The following is a 19,280-nucleotide window of genomic DNA, read 5'->3' as shown; positions in this document are numbered from 1 at the left end:
ATTAATTTACTGAGATTCAAGCCCTCATTGTACCATCAGATGGGAAATGCAGTCTGATCGTTGGTGCCCCAATGTGCAAGCTACACAACTGTGATGGTTTGTATATGCTTGGCCCAGGGAGTGGCACTGTTGGGCGATGTGGCCTTGTTGGAGTAGGTGTGGCCTTGTGGGTGTGGGCTTTAATACCCTTGTCCTAGCTGGCTGGGAGCCAGTCTTCCACTAGCAGCCTTTAGATGAAGATGTAGGACTCTCAGCTCTGCCTGCACAGTATCTGCCTAGATGCTTTGATGATAATGGGAACCTGTAAGATAGCCCCAATTAAATGTTGTCCTTTAAAAAGACTTGCCTTGGTCATGGTGTCTGTTCACAGCAGTAAAACCCTAACACAACAGTCTGCTGTTTCCTGTCTGTTATGCAAAGGATTGAGGTATTTTGTGAGCCTCTCTTGTCAGACACCAGCTGACCCATGCTCCAGGTTGTCTTTATGGTCAGTAGGTCTCGCTGTGTCTACTCATACTTGGAATGCAAAGGCATAGGGAATTAGAGTTAGCAGTCCATAGGCTGAGCTTTGTGCTCCCTGCAAACATCACGCAGCTAGCTTTACATGGCAAGCAGCTGTGTCCAAGCTGTTTCTTTTTAGATCCCTATAGATGTTTACGCTAGTGCTACTATGATATCAGAATGTGAAAATCCATATCAGCATTATTACAAGTTCCTTCTCAATGTAGTTTCCTTTGTGACTTTTGCTAGCCTCTCCCTTTCCCAGCTGGACGTTAAGGTGATAATTTCTCAAGCCCATATTCCTTGAGCTCCCATTCTCCTTTGATGGATGTCTATCTTCCAAATGTTTTTCTAGGTAGAAAGTGAACTCTGGACAGAAAGCTATCATGTCTGCCACTCTCCTGTCCTTACTTTTTTTTTTCTAGTTTAACATCATCTCTGCTTGTGAATAAACCACGATGAAATCTAAAAGGTTTACATTACTTATCACGGTTCTAAACCACAATTTAATTCAGACCTGGCCCCCACTAAAAAAAACTTCCTCACCAAAAATCCTTTCTCCTGTTTGAAGAGTTTGCATATTTCTTTGAAGAATCATGTCATCTCTCAACCAACAAGAGCTGTATCTAAAAACCTCAGGGCATTCCTGGCCTTCCCTTGGGCAAACACACTTCAGTTTTGTCTCTTGCCTCAGAGACATTCCACACTAAGAGAGGGTTTGTTTTGTTCTATTTTGTTTTGTTTCGTTTTGTTTTGTTTTGTTTTGTTTTCCTGGTACCATTTCTGTTATTCTTATTCTTCTTTAAAAACACAAGTTGATGTAAAGGTTTCTATTTAATTTCATTTTATTTCAGCAATACACATTCACAAGTCACTCAGTTTGACAATTCTCAGTAACAAATATCCCACCTCAACTCCCTGTCCAGAGGCAATCTCCTCCAGGTCTTTTTGCACCTCCCTCCCACCCCCATTCACTCCCTCTTACTAAACAACACGCTATGTAACTGTTTATTGCTCCCCAACTTTGGTTAACATGAATTCTCTCTGGTGGAAATGAAAGCTTCCTGTACCCCTTCTCCCACCCAACATGTACCCTCCCCACTCTTTTCCTGAGAGTCCATCATAGTGTTTCCATGTGTCAAGCTCTGTGTAAATATTCAACTATATAGTGGGCTCCAGTTATTACTTGAGCTCTTAGTTAACACTTTTCTTCTCTAGCACACTAATGACTACATCGTGCTATCATTGTCTTGGTTGCCTGTCTGCTTGTGGTTGTTTACTTGTTTGTTTTGAGCAGCATCCCACTGCTTTCTGATACAAGTAAAAATAATGTTGAGACCTTTCCTATTGATGATGTGTCCCTCTGCGATCTTGTTGGTGCCTTGAATGTTAAGGGGTTTTTCCATTGAAAATTGTGTGGTCATTAACTTGTTTATAATCAAGAGTGGGACTAGACCAAGTTGTCTTGATGCTCTCTGGGAGTGGAGGGGATGGATTAAATTGTAGGCTTCACTGTGAGATAAATGAAAGAGCAGACACTCAAGTTTTGGGTTGGAGGATTCCCAAGTATCTGTCAACCTTTTCTCTAGGATAGGGGAGTTTCCCTGTTGGCAGATGTACTATGAGAGGCTTCCTCTGATATCTATTATTCTGGTAGGTAAATAAAGGAAGATTATAGAGTCATTGTTTTATATAAACACTACTGTAGTACTCTCCAACTTCAGAACGCAATCTCCCTTCTATCCCCAACTGTGCCAGAGGCCAAAAATTGCTTTTTTTTTCAATGTTGTTGTCATTAAGAATTTTCACATGTATGAATGTTTGTCTGTATGTATGTCTGCACACTGTATGCCTGCCCACAGAGTCACAAGAGAGCATCAAATCCTGTGGACTTGGAGTTAAAGATGGCTGTGAGCCTCTATATCAGTACTTGGATCCTCTATAAAAGCAACAAGTGCTATTAGCCCCTAAAGCATCTCTCCAGCCCCCAGACCTTGGTTTCCTTGTAAGGATGAGAAAGGCATATGTGTCTGACAAGAAAGAAAGTTTCCATGCAGACTTTTGACCATGGGTTTCCATGCAGACTTTCTGGAGGTTCACAGGGCAGGAGGTGGTGGAGGGGAGAGCACCCAGTCAACATTTCTTCAGAGCTTTTAAAGTGCTCAATAGCTGTGTACACTGGAACACACTTCTTAAGTTCTCTGCCCATGAAATCTCTGTGCTTTCTCCAGCATTTCTGAAAGACCTAGCACAGGGATGACATTTGACTGTTGGGGTCAACACAATGATCATGTGAATAATTGGTAGTATCTGTAGTAAGTTTCTGTGGATAGAAAGGGTCTCTTTCTAATATCAAGGAATTTTTTTAATATCACTTCTCACGTTCTGCTCAACCCTTTCCCAAAGCTCCATCTCCTTCAATTGTTATCTCCATGGGTTAATAGGAGGAGCCAATAACTACAATGACATCAGTTCAGACCCAAGTTTCAGAAGACGCATGTCCATAACTATTCCTTATCCCTATTCCACACACAATTCCTGTATCCCCTAAGGAAGTGATCCCCACACAGCCCCATTCCTCAGTCTTCCTAACTATTAGTAAGAAAGACAAAAGGTACATTCTTCCATTTGGTTGCTAGAACCCATCTCTTGGAGGCAAAGATGAAATTACTCTTTACCTGTACTTATCATTCCCTCTCTTTTGCCTTAATCCTCCTCCTTTTCTCTCACCAACCTTGTCTGACCTTAACTTGCATTATTAGAGGACAGTTTTCCTCTTTAAATCAGAGCCTGATCCAGAGCCTTTGGGATGCTCTCCTAGCTCCACAGAGACCCCTAGTAGGTTTGACTGGGTCTCAAAGGCTTTAATAGGGAAAGGATTTTGAGGAGATGTCTACAAGTTAGGAATTTAGAATGTCTGGGCCAGAGAGTGAGCATAGGATCTGATGCAAAACAAGGACTACTGTGTTTGACAAGTTTTCCCAATGTCAAATTTCAGCATGCAAGATTCCAGTAGAAATGTTTTTCCTACATTTCTCACTTAGTTCCAACCACTAAAAATACATCTAATGAAAATTCTGAAATAGGCTTTATTAGCAAATGTTGTGGTCAATTAAATGTCAGGAACCAAGACTTGTGGGTTATGATGCAAATATAAAGTAATTTGGAGACCCTGAGTGAATGAAGGTGGACAACAATATTCAGAAGCATACCTGTAGAACAGCTCCCTATACTCTTAATTCTGTTCTTCAGCTACACACAATATAGGAAGGCTGCATTTTGACTGCTTTCTATAGATGATCTTTCCTGAATATAGCCTTTAATCGAGCTTTGAAATTCTCTCCAGCAAAATAATAGAGAAGGGGATCAAAGCAGCTATTGGCTACAGCCAAGGTCAGTGTGATGACTGTGGCCTTATGTAACTCATTCCCACATGAATCTGCCTTCCATGTGACCAAGTGGAGGGTCCGCAGTACATGGTATGGCAGAAAACAGAGGAGGAAGATGATCATGGCAATGACGATGGTAATCAGAGCCTTCCTATGAGCAGTCCGTGGACCTGATTCTGGAATCTGCACCTTTAACAAGACCCGAATGATCAGCAGGTAGCAGGTGGTGAGTGTGAAAAGTGGAAGCAAGAAGCCTACCACTAATGCAATGTAGTTCATTATCTCAAGATTTTTAACCTTTTGATGATTCAGCTCCAAGCACAACATAGTGTTATTTTTCTTCTCTTGGCCATTCATCAGAAGTGGTGTTGAGGAAGCCATGATGAAGACCCATATGATCCCACAGAAGATCCAGGCACTCCTGACGCTGGTGACATGGAGCATCTGGAGGGGGCGGACAGTGGCTAGGAAACGCACAACACTCAGCAGAGTTAGAAAATAAATGCTAGTATACATGTTGACGTATAAGGAATAAGACATAATTCTGCAGGCTGTGTCCCCAAATATCCAATTGGTATCTTTGAAATAATAGTCAGCCCTGAACGGTAGGGTGCTTATAAATAGGAAATCTGAAATGGCCAGGTTGAGCATGAAAACATTCACAGATGCGGACTTTTTGTAAGTCTGTAGGAAGACATATATGGAAAAGCCATTTCCCAAGGCTCCCCAGACAAATATTATCAGGTATATGATGGGGTAAAATTCTTTCTTGAAGTTTTCTATTGCACAGTTCCTGTTATTGCTGATGGGCTCAGTTACTTCCATTTCTGATATGGAGTTGGACAGAGACAAGGACTAATATAAAGTTTTCTGTTTATATTAGTTTTTTAAAAAATAAATCCAAAAAGTTACTTCACACAATTCCACTTTTCTTCCTGATTACTGTTCAAATATCTGCAGTACTCGGTCTCACACGGAAAGAAGCAAGTTTCTCTGACACCCTCTTCTGACCTAGGCAGGCATCAGATATACACATGGTGAACCTACAGGTATGCAAGCAAAACATCCACACAATAAAAGAAAAATATATAAATATTTTTTAAATGACTAAATAAAATCCTCAAAGAAGGAAATAATAAATAGAAGAAGTAAATTTAGAGTATCAGAAAAAAGGAGAGAAAACAAAAAGAATGCAAGGACACCAGCTTCCCTTTTCCTTTTCAAGTCTAAGTTATACTTGATGCTTAAAACAAAAACTATAACACTGTCTGATATGGTTTTAAATGAATATAGAGGAGTTGTAGATTAGTATGTTATACAGGGAGAGAAATAAAGATATATGAAAGTATTCTATACCACATTTAAACTGACAAAATTATGAAAGCATAAACTAAAAAACCTATACAAAAGTATATACTAAAAACTAAAGATAAATTAATGTGAAATTTTAAAGAGATTGGTAACCAATATGAAGGCAGGGAAAAGAAAACAAGTAATATTAGAAAAATGATTTACAACTTCAATATATTGATAAGTACACTGTATATTAATGGTTTAAATATACAAATGAAAAGGGGGATTAGAAGATTGAAATTCCCCCCAGACAGAGTTATTAAATTAACAGGCTGGCAAGCCAAAGACAGGTAAGATTCTGCACAGAGTCTTACCAACCTAAGACAGAAGTGCATTACTTTTGATAATGCAAATTCCATGACGGGTAAGAAAGGCATTCTTGTCAGAACGACCTAATACAGGCTGTCTTGTTAACGAAATAAAAAAGGAGGAGAGCTGGAGGGTCTTTGGGGCTGCTTGCCAAGAATCTGATATGGGTCAAGGACAAGGAAATGGGCTACTTGGCAGGAATACGACATTGGCCAAGGACAAGGAAGTAAGCTTCAAGCAAGAATCTGACATTAGGCTAGAACAAAGAAGTAATCTCAGGTAGGAATCTAAATCTTAGGCTAGAACAAAGAAGTAATTTCAGACAGGAATCTAAATTTTAGGCTAGAACAAGGAAGTAGGCTTCACACATAAAAATGACCTTCACACATAAAAAAAGAAAAGAAAAACAACAACAACAACAACAAAAGGATTGAAATTCAGAAACAAAAGACCTCTTTATATACTGTGCACAAGAAACTCACCTCAGAAAGCGACATTGACAGGTAGAAAGAAAAAGGACATAAGAAAAAAACATAATTTGTCAAATCAAAACACATCAGCAGTGGCTCCAGATTTACAATCAAAGAAAATTACCAAAAAACCAAAAGGCATATTCTCTACTGATAAAACAACTTATGACTTCCAAGTGGGATGCACCGAGCAACAGAGCTATGAACGTGTGAGGCAAAACTGACAGAAACAGGGAGACAAACCAGTAATGTTAGTGGTTGAGCCCCTTTCAAGCACTGATAGAGCAAGTATACAAACACTTAAAAAGGACAGCAAGAAACTAAAAGCATCGAAACCAACAGATGGCATTGGCATCTACTCAACAGTTCACTGAACAAGTAGGATAGACGCTCTTCTCAAGCACTCACAGAACATGTACATCATCCCCAAAACTGCCCTGCCCACATTCATATCTTGTCTTTTGTTTTCTGACCCACTGATCTAACCAGGATGTTGTATAACCACTGGATTGAAATGATCCATTGAAATTTTGTGAGTAAACAACTGGAGACAACAGCTACCTCACCTCTAGAATCCATCAGTAGTCAATAGTTCAGCAGAGAAGAATAGGGCCATGAGTCCCTGCAGGATCTATGACTGGATATAGACAAACTCAGTCTCTGTAGGCCCTGTACACCCAATCACAGATGCCATGAGTTGGTGTTTCCAGTGGCTTGTCATGCTCAGAAGATGGTGATTTGTAGCCCTCCTCCCTTTCTTCCTACTCTCTCATGTCCCACCCTAGCTCTCTCCTCTCCCTAATCCTGCCCCTGAGCTTCAGGTAAGATGCTCTACTATCCTATTTGGGGCTGAGCACTTAGCTGTCATTTAATCTCAGAACCTTGAATAGCCATGGATCTCTGTTTTTCACTACAGAGAGAAGCTTCTCTCAGTAAGGATGAGATTGGCATTTCTGTCCACCTCAGGTGCCTTACAGGGTACTGAACATATATCAAATATTTTTAAAATATCAATAATTTGGATATATGTGTACATCTAGATATATAAACACATAGGCATATTAATAAAAGATCTGTTATGGAATATTGTGCAAATAATGTGCAAAACAAGTAAAATTGAAATTTGAGCTTTTTACTTAAAATAATTCCTATGAGTAATTTTTATCAGTAAAATATTGTTAATTTTGTCTTTTTAAATATCCTGTTAAGTCATTTTCAGAAAGATACCGTAATTTCTCAAAAATCAAAGGTAAGTTCCTAGTAACTATTGTTAATTGTGATTTTACACTGTTGTCAATAATCATTTCTTGACTCTAGATAGGTAGAACTTACATCTTGTCTCTTGGACAACTACTTTTGATTCTTCCTTTCCCAAATTCAGGCCCCAAATCAGAATTAAAATACCATTATACATCCTTTGGAGCTCAAACTATTGCTACAAGTGACCTCTAACAGATCATCTTCTTCATCCTATGACAAAAAAAAAGATAGCATGGATAATCAGATTTCTAAATAACCTTTAAATTTTCATTAATTCAAAATTAATATGATCATTCTTTTGCCTATGGAACTTAGTCATAAAAAGCTAGTAAATGAAAATAACTTTTTTCATAGTTAACTATATTTAAGTAAAATATGCTACTTAAAACATATTACCCTTCCAGTCTGCGCCCAAGCACTGAGCAGATAGATCCTGGGCTGCAGCTCTACACCCAATTTCACAAAACCCAGAGGAGGCCGGGCTCCCAGGAGCTCTAATTCTGGCAGTATCTTAGGTAAAGAGACAGCAACACCCTCCCCAAACATGGAGTAACTGGGGCCCACTGGGACCCAGGAATTCACTCCTGACCCTGGGGTACTGGTTCCTTCCAGTCTCAGCCTGAGCACTGAGCAGATCATAAGCCTCAGCTCTAATCCCAGCAGCAATACCGACACCAAACAGTTCTGACACAACCAAGATAATAGGAAACACAGGCTCCAGTCAGAGACAGTGCAGGATACTAAGGAAATCCAGATGGTGAAAGGCAAGCACAAGAACATAAACATCAGCAACCCAGGGTACTTGGCATCATCAGAACCTAGTTCTCCCACATTAGAAAGCCCTGAATTTCCCGTTTCACCAAGAAAGCAACATTCAGATTTAAAATCACTTCTAATGATGATGATAGAGGACTTTAAGAAGGACATAAATAACACTCTCAAAAACATTGAGAACGTAGGTAGAAGCCTTAAAGAGGAAACACAAAAATCCCTTAAAGAATTATAAGAAAACACAACCAAACAGGTGAAGGAATTGAACAAAACAATCCAGGACATAAAAATGGATGTAGAAACAATAAAGAAATCACAATGGGAGACTACCCTAGAGATAGAAAACCTAGAAAAGAAATCAGGAGTCATAGACACAAGCATCACCAACAGAATACAAGAGATAGAAAAGAGAATCTCAGGTGCAGAAGACACCATAGAAAATATTGACAGAACTGTCAAAGGAAACACAAAATTCGAAAAGTTCTTAACACAAAACACCCAGGAAATCCAGGACACAATGAGAAGACCAAACCTAAGGATACTAGGTATAGAAGAGAGTGAAGACTCCCAACTTAAAGGGCCAATAAATATCTTCAACAAAATTATAGAAAACTTCCCTAACCTAAAGAATGAGATGTCCATAAACATACAAGAAGCCTACAGAACACCAAATAGACTAGATCAAAAAAGAAATACCTCCCATCACATAATAATCAAACCACCAAATGCACAAAACAAAGAATATTAAAAGCAGTAAGAGGAAAAGGCCAAGTAGCATATAAAAGCAGGCCTATTAGAATTACACCAGACTTCTCACCAGAGACTATAAAAGGGAGAAGATCCTGGACAGATATCACACAGACCCTAAGAGAATGCAAATGCCAGCCAGCAAAATTTTACTATACCCAGCAAAATTCTCAATTACCATAGATGGAGAAACCAAGATATTCCATGACAAAACCACATTTATACAATATCTCTCCACAAACCCAGCTCTACAAAGGATAATAGAGGAAAAGCGCCAATACAAGGAGGGAAATTATATCCTAGAAAGAGCAAGAAAATAATCCTCTCCCAACAAATCCAAAAGAAGATAGCCACACAAACAATGCCACCATTAATATCAAAAATAACAGGAAGCAACAATCTCCTCTCATTAATATCTCTTAACATCAATGGACTCAATTCCCCAATAAAAAGACATAGACTAGCAGACTGGATACATAAACAGGACGAAGAATTTTGCTGCATACAGGAAACCCACCTTAGTGACAAAGGCAGACACTACCTTGAAGTAAAAGGCTGGAAAACAATTTTTCAAGCAAATGATCCTAAGAAACAAGCTGGAGTAGCCATTCTTATATTGAATAAAATCGACTTTCAACTTAAAGCTATCAAAAAGGATAAGGAGGGACATTTCATACTCGTCAAAGGAAAAGTCAACCAACATGAACTTCCAATTCTGAACATCTATGCGCCAAATGCAAGAGCAACCACTTTCATAAAAGAATCCTTACTAAAGTTCAAAGCACACATTGCACCTCACACAATAGTAGTGGGAGACTTCACTCTCAGCAATGGACAGATCATGGAAACAGAAACTAAACAGAGACACAGTGAAACTAAGAGAAGTTATGAACCAAATGGATTTAACAGATATCTATAGATCATTTCATCCTTAAAAAAAAAAAAGAATATACCTTTTTCTCAGTACCTCATGGTACCTACTCCAAAATAGACAATATAATTGGTCACAAAACAGGCCTCAACAGATACAAGAAAATTGAAATAATCCCATGCATCCTATCAGATCACCATGGACTAAGGTTGGTCTTCAATAACAACAAAAACAATGGAAAGCCCACATTCATGTAGAAACTGAACAACACTCTACTCAATGATAATGTGGTCAGGGAAGAAGTAAAGTAAGAAATTAAAGACTTTTTAGAATTTAATGAAAATGAAGACACATCATACCAAAACTTATGGGACACAATGAAAGCAGTGCTAAGAGGAAAACTCATAGCTCTAAGTGCTTACAAAATGTAATTGGAGAGAGCATACACTAGCAGCTTGACAGCACACCTGAAAGCTCTAGAACAAAAAGAAGCAAACACACCAAAGAGGAGTAGATGGCAGGAAATAATCAAACTCAGGGCTGAAATCAGCCAAGTAGAAACAAAAAGAACTACACAAAGAATCAATAAAACCAGGGGCTGGTACTTTGAGAAAATCCACAAGATAGATAAACTGTTAGCTGGACTAATCAGAGGGCACAGAGACAGTATCCAAATTAATAAAATTAGAACTGAAACAGGAGATATAACAGCAGAAACCAAGGAAATTCAAAGTCATAAGATCCTACTACAAAAGCCTATACTCAACAAAATTGGAAAATCTGGATGAAATAGCCAATTTTCTAGACAAATACCATTTACCAATGTGAAGTCAGGAGCAGATAAACCATCTAAACAGTCCCATAACCCTGAAAGAAATAGAAGCAGTCATTAAAAGTCTTCCTACTAAAAAAAGTCCGGGACCAGACAGTTTTAGTGCAGAGTTCTATCAGATCTTCAAAGAATACTTAATACCAGTTCTCTATAAACTTTTCCACAAAATAGAAACAGAAGGAACACTACCAAATTCATTCTATGAAGCCACAATTATGCTCATACCTAAACCACACAATGACACAACAAAGAAAGAGAGCTTCAGACCAATCTCCCTTATGAATACCGATGCAAAAATACTCAATAAAATTCTCGCAAACCGAATCCAAGAACACATCAAAACAATTATTCATCATGATCAAGTAGGCTTTATCCCAGGAATACAGGGAAGGTTCAATATACAGAAATCCATCAATGTAATCCACTATATAAACAAACTCAAAGAAAAAAAAACACATGATCATATCACTAGATGCTGAGAAAGCATTTGACAAAATTCAACCCCTTCATGATATAAGTCTTGGAAAGATCAGATATCCAAGGCCCATACCTAAACATAGTAAAAGCAATATACAGCAAACCAATAGCCAACATCAAACTAAATGGAGAGAAACTTGAAGCAATCCCACTAAAATCGGGGATGAGACAAGGCTGCCCACTCTTTCTCCCTATCTATTCAATCTAGTACTGGACATCCTAGCCAGAGCAATCAGACAACAAAAGGAGGTCGAAGGGATCCAAATTGGAAAGGAAGAAGTCAAAATACCACTATTTGCAGATGATATGATAGTATACTTAAGTGACCCCAAAACTTTCTACAAAGAACTCCTAAACCTGATAAACAACTTAAGCAAAGTGGCTGGATATAAAATTAATTCAAACAAATCAGTAGCCTTCCTCTACTCAAAAGATAAACAGGCTGAGAAAGAAATTAGGGAAATGATATCCTTCACAAAAGCCACAAATAATATAAAATACCTTGGTGTGAATCTAATCAAGCAAGTAAAAGAACTGTATGACAAGAACTTCAAGTCCCTGAAGAAAGAAATCGAATATTTTAGAGGATGGAAAGATCTCCCATGCCCATGGATTGGAAGGATTAATATAGTAAAAATGGCTATCTTGCCAAGGGCAATCTACAGATTTAATGCAATCCCCATCAAAATTCCCACTCAGTTCTTCACAGAGATAGAAAGAGCAATCCTCAAATGCATTTGGAATAACAAAAAACCCAGGACAGCAAAAACTATTCTCAACAATAAAAGAACTTCTGGGGGGAATCACCATCCCTGACTTCAAGCTGTACTACAAAGCAATAGTGATAAAAACTGCATAGTGTTGGAACAGAGACAGGCAGGAGGGTCAATGGAATAGAATAGAAGACCCAGAAATGAACTCCCATACCTATGGTCACTTGATCTTTGACAGTGGAGCTAAAACCATCCAGTGGAAAAAAACAGCATTTTTAACAAATGATGCTTGTTCAACTGGAGGTCAGCATGTAGACGGATGCAAATTGATCCATACTTATCTCCTTGTACAAAGCTCAAGTCCAGGTGGATCAAGGACCTCTACATAAAACCAGCTACACTGAAACTAATAGAAGAGAAAATGGGGAAAAGCCTCAAACACATGGGCACAGGGGGAAAGTTCCTGAATAGAACACCAATGGCTTATGCTCTAAGAGCAAGAATTGACAAATGGGACCTCATAAAACTGCAAAGCTTCTATAAAGCAGAGGACACCATCAATAGGACAAAGCAGCAACCAACAGATTGGGAAAAGATCTTTTCCAATCCTACATCTGATAAAGAGCTAATATCCAAGGTATACAAATAACTGAAGAAATTAAACTCTAGAAAATCAAATAACCCTATTTTAAAATGGGGTATAGAGCTAAACAAAGAATTCTCAACTGAGGAAACTCGAATGGCCGAGAAGCACCTACAGAAGTGTTCAACATCCTTAGTCATCAGGGAAATACAAATCAAAACAACTCTGAGATTCCACCTCACACCTGTCAGAATGGCTAAGATCAAAAACTCAGGTGACAGCAGATGCTGGCGAGGATGTGGAGAAAGAGAAACACTCCTCCATTGTTGGTGGGATTTTAAGCTGGTACAACCACTCTGGAAAGCAGTCTTGTGGTTCCTCAGAAAATCGAATATTGTATTACCTGAGGACCCAGCTATACAACTCCTGGGCATACACCCAGAAGATGTTTCAACATACAACAGGGACACATCAGTGGAAGAGGAGGGCCTTGGTCCCTGAAAGTTTGGATTCCCAAGTGTTGGGGAATTTGAGAGTAGGGAGGTGGGTATGGGTGGATGGTGGGAGCACATCCTCATAGAAGTGGGATGAGGGGGATGGGATAAGGGGTTTGGGGGGAATAGGAGAGGGGATAACATTGAAAGGTAAATAAATAAAATATTCAATAAAACAGATAATGGGTCTGGCAATTGTGGTCGAGCAGTCGAGACTTTTTGTCAACAATTTTTTATGGGGATTTCATATAATCCTCAAGGACAAGGTATTGTGGAAGAGGCCTATGGAACTTTAAAAAGATTGGTGTGACATGCTGTTGCTGAGACAAAGAATGATGCCGACCTGTGAACTTGCTGAGTGCCCTGACAAGGGTGACTGTGGAGGTGCATTGGACATATGTTCCTGACCCACCTTTGCTTGACTATATCCCAGATGGGATAAGTTGCCTTGCCTCAAGTTGTTAGACCTTGTTGGATAGAGAATCAAAAAGAGAAATTATAATGTCACTTATATTTTTCTTAAAGGTGACCAGCTATTAGGATTCAATCATGTACTGGTCTAGAAACCAATAATATTGGAAATAACAGTCTACTTTTGGAAGACTGGATCTGGACATTGTCAGAGACATATTTGGAAGTTAGCTATAGCTCACTATGATGTTACAATAGCAAGAGATAAAATTGGGACAGGATCTGTATTTCAAACAAAGGTTAGTGCATGTTTTAAGGCTCTTTTAATTGTCAAGCTAAAATTGGTTTTGTCTCTTCTACAGTACTTATTATAAGTTGCATTGACTATATAATTTCCATTTGTGTTAGTGTGTTGAAACCTGGCATGTCTGTTATGGGGCTCTATCAACCAGCTTTCTTCTTACTGTCCTGAGTATTAGAAAATCTTGGTTCACTGAAAAAAGCTTAAAAGTGCTGGAAGAAGTGAGTTAGGCTTTAAGCAGAAGCAAGAGGGTAGCGGGCTTGATTATTGCTGGTATAACAGCTTTAATTTCATTAATTGCTAGCACCACTGCTTCTGCAATAGCATTGACACAAGGAGTTAAGACAATTATTTTTGTTAACCATCTAGCAAAAAAAATGTTACTAATGTATTGAGTATACAAAAGGATTTATATAGGTACTAGAACAATGGATGATGCTCTATAACCCATTCAAGTTATCTGAAGGAGGCTCAGGGTTCAAGAGTTAGGAACCATCCCAAGTGTCATGACAAATATCATTGGAGTTGTGTTACTTTTGAAATTCACTATGATTGTCATTATAATTAGAAAAAAATTTAAAGACACCTGTAGGATATTTGGCATAATCCTAACACCTCTTGGGGTGTGTTAACTTTGCATAGTGAGATTATGAATTTAAAGAATGCTGCTCTGTTGAGCTTTTATGCTGCAGATAATGCCGATAAAATTATCCATGGCCTGAGTTCAGTATTTCCATTTTGGTCAAACCTCAGGAATGGCATATATAGCTTGATCAGGCTAGCCCTTCTTGTCCTGGAAATGCTTTTACTCCTGCCCATCTTGTTAAAGCTTATCTTTAACAATATCAACATGTAGGCAGCCAAAGTACATGGCTTGAACCTGAAAATGGAGCCCCCAGACAGAGTCATTAAATTAGCAGGCTGGCAAGCCAAGGACAGGTAAGATTCTATACAGAGCCTTACCAACCTAAGACATAAGTGCATTGCTTTTCATAATGCATATTCCATGACAGGTAAGGAAGTCATTCTTGTCAGGACGACCTAAGACAGGCTCAGTCTTGTTAATGGGAGAGAGTTGGAGGACCTTTGGGGCTGCTTGGCAAGAATCTGACTTGGGCCAATGACAAGAAAATGGGCTGCTTGGCAGAAATATGACATTGGCCAAGGACAAGGAAGTAGGCTTCAAGCAAGAATCTGACATTAGGCTAGAACAAAGAAGTAATTTCAGGCAGGAGCCTAAATATTAGACTAGAACAAAGAAATAATTTCAGACAGGAATCTAAATCTTAGGCTAGAACAAGGAAGTAGGCTTCACACATGAAAATGACCTTGGGCTAGGACAAGGAAGTAGTCTTAGATACTTTAGTCATCCTGATAAGTCTTTAGAAACAGTGATCACAGGAGTGTTCATGTAATTGAGTTTAATGCCTTGCTTTTCCTTTGACTATTTGTGTTCATTGCATTGCTTGTTCCTTGACTATTTGCATCTATTGTATTGCTAGACCCTCAACCTAGAACTGACCTTAATATATGCATGGAATCATAATGGTAAAAAAAAAAGAGAGAGAATTCAAATAAGTCAGAAACTGAAAAGGTAAAAGAAAACAGACTAGAATTTTTAAAACAAACAAAAGAGCCAAAACTTTTTTCAAGCAATATTCAATGTTCAGCTCTAAAGCTTCACTTTAAACTTCTAATTATAGCAATAACATCAGCGAGGATAACACATAGCAAGACATTTAAAAATAACCATATTTTATGACACCTTCAATTTGTATCCTTAAGAAATACTGGAAGTGGGGCTGGAGAGATGGCTCAGAGGTTAACAGTACTGACTGCTCTTCCAGAGGTCCTGAGTTCAATTCCTAACAGTCAATCATGTGGTGGCTCACAACCATCTATGATGAAATCTGGTGCCCTCTTCTGACATGCAGGCATACATGCAGGCAAAACACTTGTATACATAATAAATAAATAAATCACTGGAAGTTATACATACCTTCACGGGGGGCACTTTTCCAGCAGGTGTGATCTGGCCAGTGAAAAAACTTCCAAAGTGATTCGCTGCTAAAACAACAGTCTTATAACTGAAAAAATAAACAGAGAGCTCCATAAAGTAAAAAGTGGAAGGCCATACATTACTATAACCTGTTGGTTACATGACTGCAGAAATCTAATTCTTGTACAGTATACTCTAAGGCCAGATTAATTCTGAGCACCATTTATACACTTACCCCACTGACATTTACAATCAGCCTCTGAATGCATACAATTACTATATTGGCTTCATAAACACAGACACGAAGGCGAAAGGACCACTTTTCTGCTAGTCAGCAGCAGAGTGAGCATCCTGCCCTGGGCAGTATTGTTGGGGAGGAAGATTCTCACCCAAAGAGCTACTCAGCCGCTTCCTAACAAGTACTGCAGACTAGCCAAGATAGTTTAAAAAGTAAAGATGCCAAATGCCATCAGTGCCTTTCTTCAGATGTTGAGGCTCCCTATCTTCAAATTTCCCTTTTTTTTTTAAACTGTGTTGTTCAAATTTTCTTTGATGGCTATGCAGTACTTACATTACACAAGGAGAGGTCCATCTAGATTAGGTGTGACGTTGTATATATTTCCATCTCAGAGAGGAAAAATCACAACCCTTGATTTGTAGTAGGTGAAAATCTGGGCTCCTGAGACAGATCAAATGATCAGATCTGACCAAAATTAACCCTGGTTCTCCTCATCTATAAAATAAGAGCCAAGAAGTACATCAAGCTCTGAAAGCTACTGAGAGAATGAAGTGAACATGGGTGAAATATTCAGTGTGGTTCTTATCACAGGACAAATGCTCAGTAAATAGGATTTAACTACGGAAACAAGTTGTCCAAAAAATCTAACCGTGAGCTGAATCTTTTAAGATGTCTGGGGCCTAGTACACTAATCTCATTTTCACATTATCTTTACTTAGTTAAACAACTATTTTAATATTAAGACTTGTGTGCTGGCTTGCAGCAAAACCTCCCTCTTACAGTTATAATACTTAATAAAACAATTAATATAAAAACACTATCATCACTGCTATTACCGTAAGTCATAGTGGAGCAGGAAAAGGAATATTTTCAAGACAGAAAGTAGGTGTTTCTAAATGTTCCACTCCGTCTGAGGGCAACCTGCAGTCTGCTGTGCTAATGGGACCTACTTATAGTGTCTCTAAACATTCTGTTTGCTCAAACGATTCTGCAGCTGCAAGCACTGTTCCAGAGCTGATTTTGACATTCTCCTACTTGCATAGGTCTTTGACAGAATCAACAGCACTCCTAGACCTCTGCATGGGATATATTAAGCCCCACCTTGTGTAGCAGTCACTCTTCCAGCCACTAAACATGGCTACAATTTTCTTTGGCCCCTGGCACAGATTTTATAACACTAACAATGTTTTCAAGTAAACCATTTGCTACCTTCTACTAAGGATTTAAAAAGAAAAAACATATTCTAAGGGCTATACTTATGATTTTTGTTTTTAAAAACATGCTTTTGGATGAAGAAAGAGTTCACAAGATCCTGCCCCTAGCTAAAAGCTATTGGCAGTTGAGGAATTGAAGAAGGAACTCACCCAGTTTTCTTCCTAGATTCCTCCTAAGTTGCCCAATCTCCAGTGAATGGCCTTCGCATGCATGTGCATACAGACAGAACTAATTGGACTGAATGAACTCTAAAGAAAAAAAAAGCATATGAAGTTAGAAGGGGGAGGAGGGGCTACTGGGACGAGCTGTGGAGGAATGTGGGGTATGATGAAAATACATCCTATATGTACATAAAATCCTCAAATAGATAATTAAAATTAAACACTAAAAACTTATTAGAAACATGTTTATGCTTAAACGCCAAACTTATTATAACAGTTATGTGCCAAAATATTTTTTTCTTATAAGACTCTAGGCTCACTACATCCCTTTTCTCCTCAGCCATGCAAAGTCTTAACAAACCTGCAAGGATGTCAACTAAACTATAGACGAAACATCAGAGACCCATTGTATATTTTGGTCTTTCCTTAGGTAGTGGCCCCTGTGTGCCTGTTTTGGCTAGGTGTCATATCCTCTGCAACGTGACTTTTACAAGCCTTAAGCCAACTTAACAGAGTTAGCTCTAAGGCCCTAAGCCTAGTAATCTGCCTGCTGCTTTTATTGATGGGGAGAGGGACATCCAGTCACCCCTCCTATCCAGCTTTCTTGACTGATTTTCCTCTATTCATTGCTATGATACTCTAAACTCTGTGATCATGCCCCCTTGTGCTTAGAAAAAGATGTCCATAATCTGATACCTCAATTAGAAAATTGCCATATTCTTTACGGACCTTCTAGTGTCTCCCCTGAATCTCCTGACTTAATTTTGTTTGTTACTTGTTCATAATTAAAAAGAAAGAAAGAAACTAGAAATTGATAAGATTATATAGTCCCTGACTTGAATTTACTCTTGAAATATAAATTTCTTCTAGAAACAAAATGTTTGGATGGCTGAATAAATTGTTCCCAGTTAGACCTGTCAGATAAGAAAAGATAAAGTATATTTATGCTGATATAAGGTGTATGAATTTGGATGAGCCCACGAATTTAAAATGTTTAGAAATAAGATCTTTTAGGTTAAAATGGGCTAGACATCTAATTCCAGACTTGGAAGACTTAAATGGTATAATTTCAAGGTTGAGGCCGTCCAGGGCTACATAGTAAATACTAGAAAGGAGTGGAGGAGAGGGGAAGGGAGGAGAGGAAAGAGACTCTTCAGGCACTCTAAGAACCACTATTGAGCAGTAAATGAATTAAAGAATCATGGTGTAATTTACTATTACAGCAGGAGCTATAATAAAATTTACATTTGGCAAAACTGATTCTTGATATTTCTAACAACAGCAGTAGTAAATTAGCCATGATATTAAGCTGGGATTGATACGGTAATTTACAGGATTGCCAATAGTGCCCCATGCACACCTTGCCTACAGCAACACCTCCCTCATACATCTGTAAGAGCAGACCATGGACAATGAAAGCCTTGAGATCTTCTCAGCATCTATCTCCAAAAGGTCTATGATGTTACTCTGGTCTTTGATTCTATCCAAATGTCAATGATCCTTGTCATTGGTGGAGGGGTCTGTCTGTAACAGTGTGGGGAGGGAAGTAGCTTACTTTTATCTTCCCAACTCAAGAAGTTCCAAGTCTTCTCTTTATCCAAAGAGACACATCCTTTCCCGAGACAACTGTAAAAGAACAATACAGTTCAGTCTGTCACACAGAAACTTCTTTTTCATTGTCATCCACAAAGAATCATCAAAGGTTAGGAGAAGGAAGAGGATTCCAAAACCCTGAACCTTTCACTGTCCTCTGTGGTAGTGGTTGGAATGAATATGCCCCGGGTAGGCTCACAGGGAGTAGTACTACTACAAGATGTGGCTTGTTGGAGGAAGTATGTCACTGGGGATGGGCTTCGAGGTTTCAAAAGCTTAAGCCAGGCCCAGTGGCTCATTCTTACTTCCTGTTTTCTCCAGCACCATGTCTGCCTGCATGCTGCCATGCTCCCCGCCATGATGTCAATGGACTAAACCCGTAAGCCATCCCCAGTTAAATGTTTTCCTTTATAATAATTGCCATGATCATGGTGTCTCTTCACAGCAACAAAACACTAAGATACCTTTCCTGCCACTGGCCTTCTCCTGGAGAAGTCATCAACCACTTCCCTGTCAGTTCCTAAGATGGGCCTTACTTTGGGGTTGCTTTAAATCCTGGATTCTATTCTTTGACGCCCCAACGGGAGGACTA

At 38.9% G+C, this 19,280-nt stretch overlaps 1 protein-coding gene across 4 annotated transcripts in view; it reads right to left on the bottom strand.

The window, feature by feature from the left end:
- Window positions 1–1,322: 1,322 nt before the first annotated feature.
- Cysltr2 (cysteinyl leukotriene receptor 2) overlaps window positions 1,323–19,280 on the bottom strand; it is a 33,514-nt gene continuing 15,556 nt past the window's right edge. Inside the window, exons 2-6 of one of the 4 annotated variants that reach the window (XM_028754248.1) lie at window positions 18,651–18,721; window positions 17,084–17,182; window positions 16,053–16,214; window positions 15,482–15,569; window positions 1,323–4,901 (exon numbers count right to left, since the gene is read on the bottom strand). In XM_028754248.1, coding sequence (XP_028610081.1) covers window positions 3,792–4,715 — 924 coding nt within the window. In that variant the 5' untranslated portion in view covers window positions 4,716–4,901; window positions 15,482–15,569; window positions 16,053–16,214; window positions 17,084–17,182; window positions 18,651–18,721 and the 3' untranslated portion in view covers window positions 1,323–3,791. The remainder of the gene's footprint in view (window positions 4,902–15,481; window positions 15,570–16,052; window positions 16,215–17,083; window positions 17,183–18,650; window positions 18,722–19,280) is intronic. The other 3 variants (XR_003709598.1, XM_028754249.1, XR_003709599.1) reach the window with 3 other exon arrangements.

Source organism: Grammomys surdaster, unplaced genomic scaffold (genome assembly GCF_004785775.1).
Source record: "Grammomys surdaster isolate TR1022 unplaced genomic scaffold, NIH_TR_1.0 125985, whole genome shotgun sequence".
Lineage (NCBI taxonomy): Eukaryota > Metazoa > Chordata > Mammalia > Rodentia > Muridae > Grammomys > Grammomys surdaster.
The sequence above is the reverse complement of the archived record's forward strand: the minus strand, read 5'-3'. Positions and strand labels throughout refer to the sequence as shown.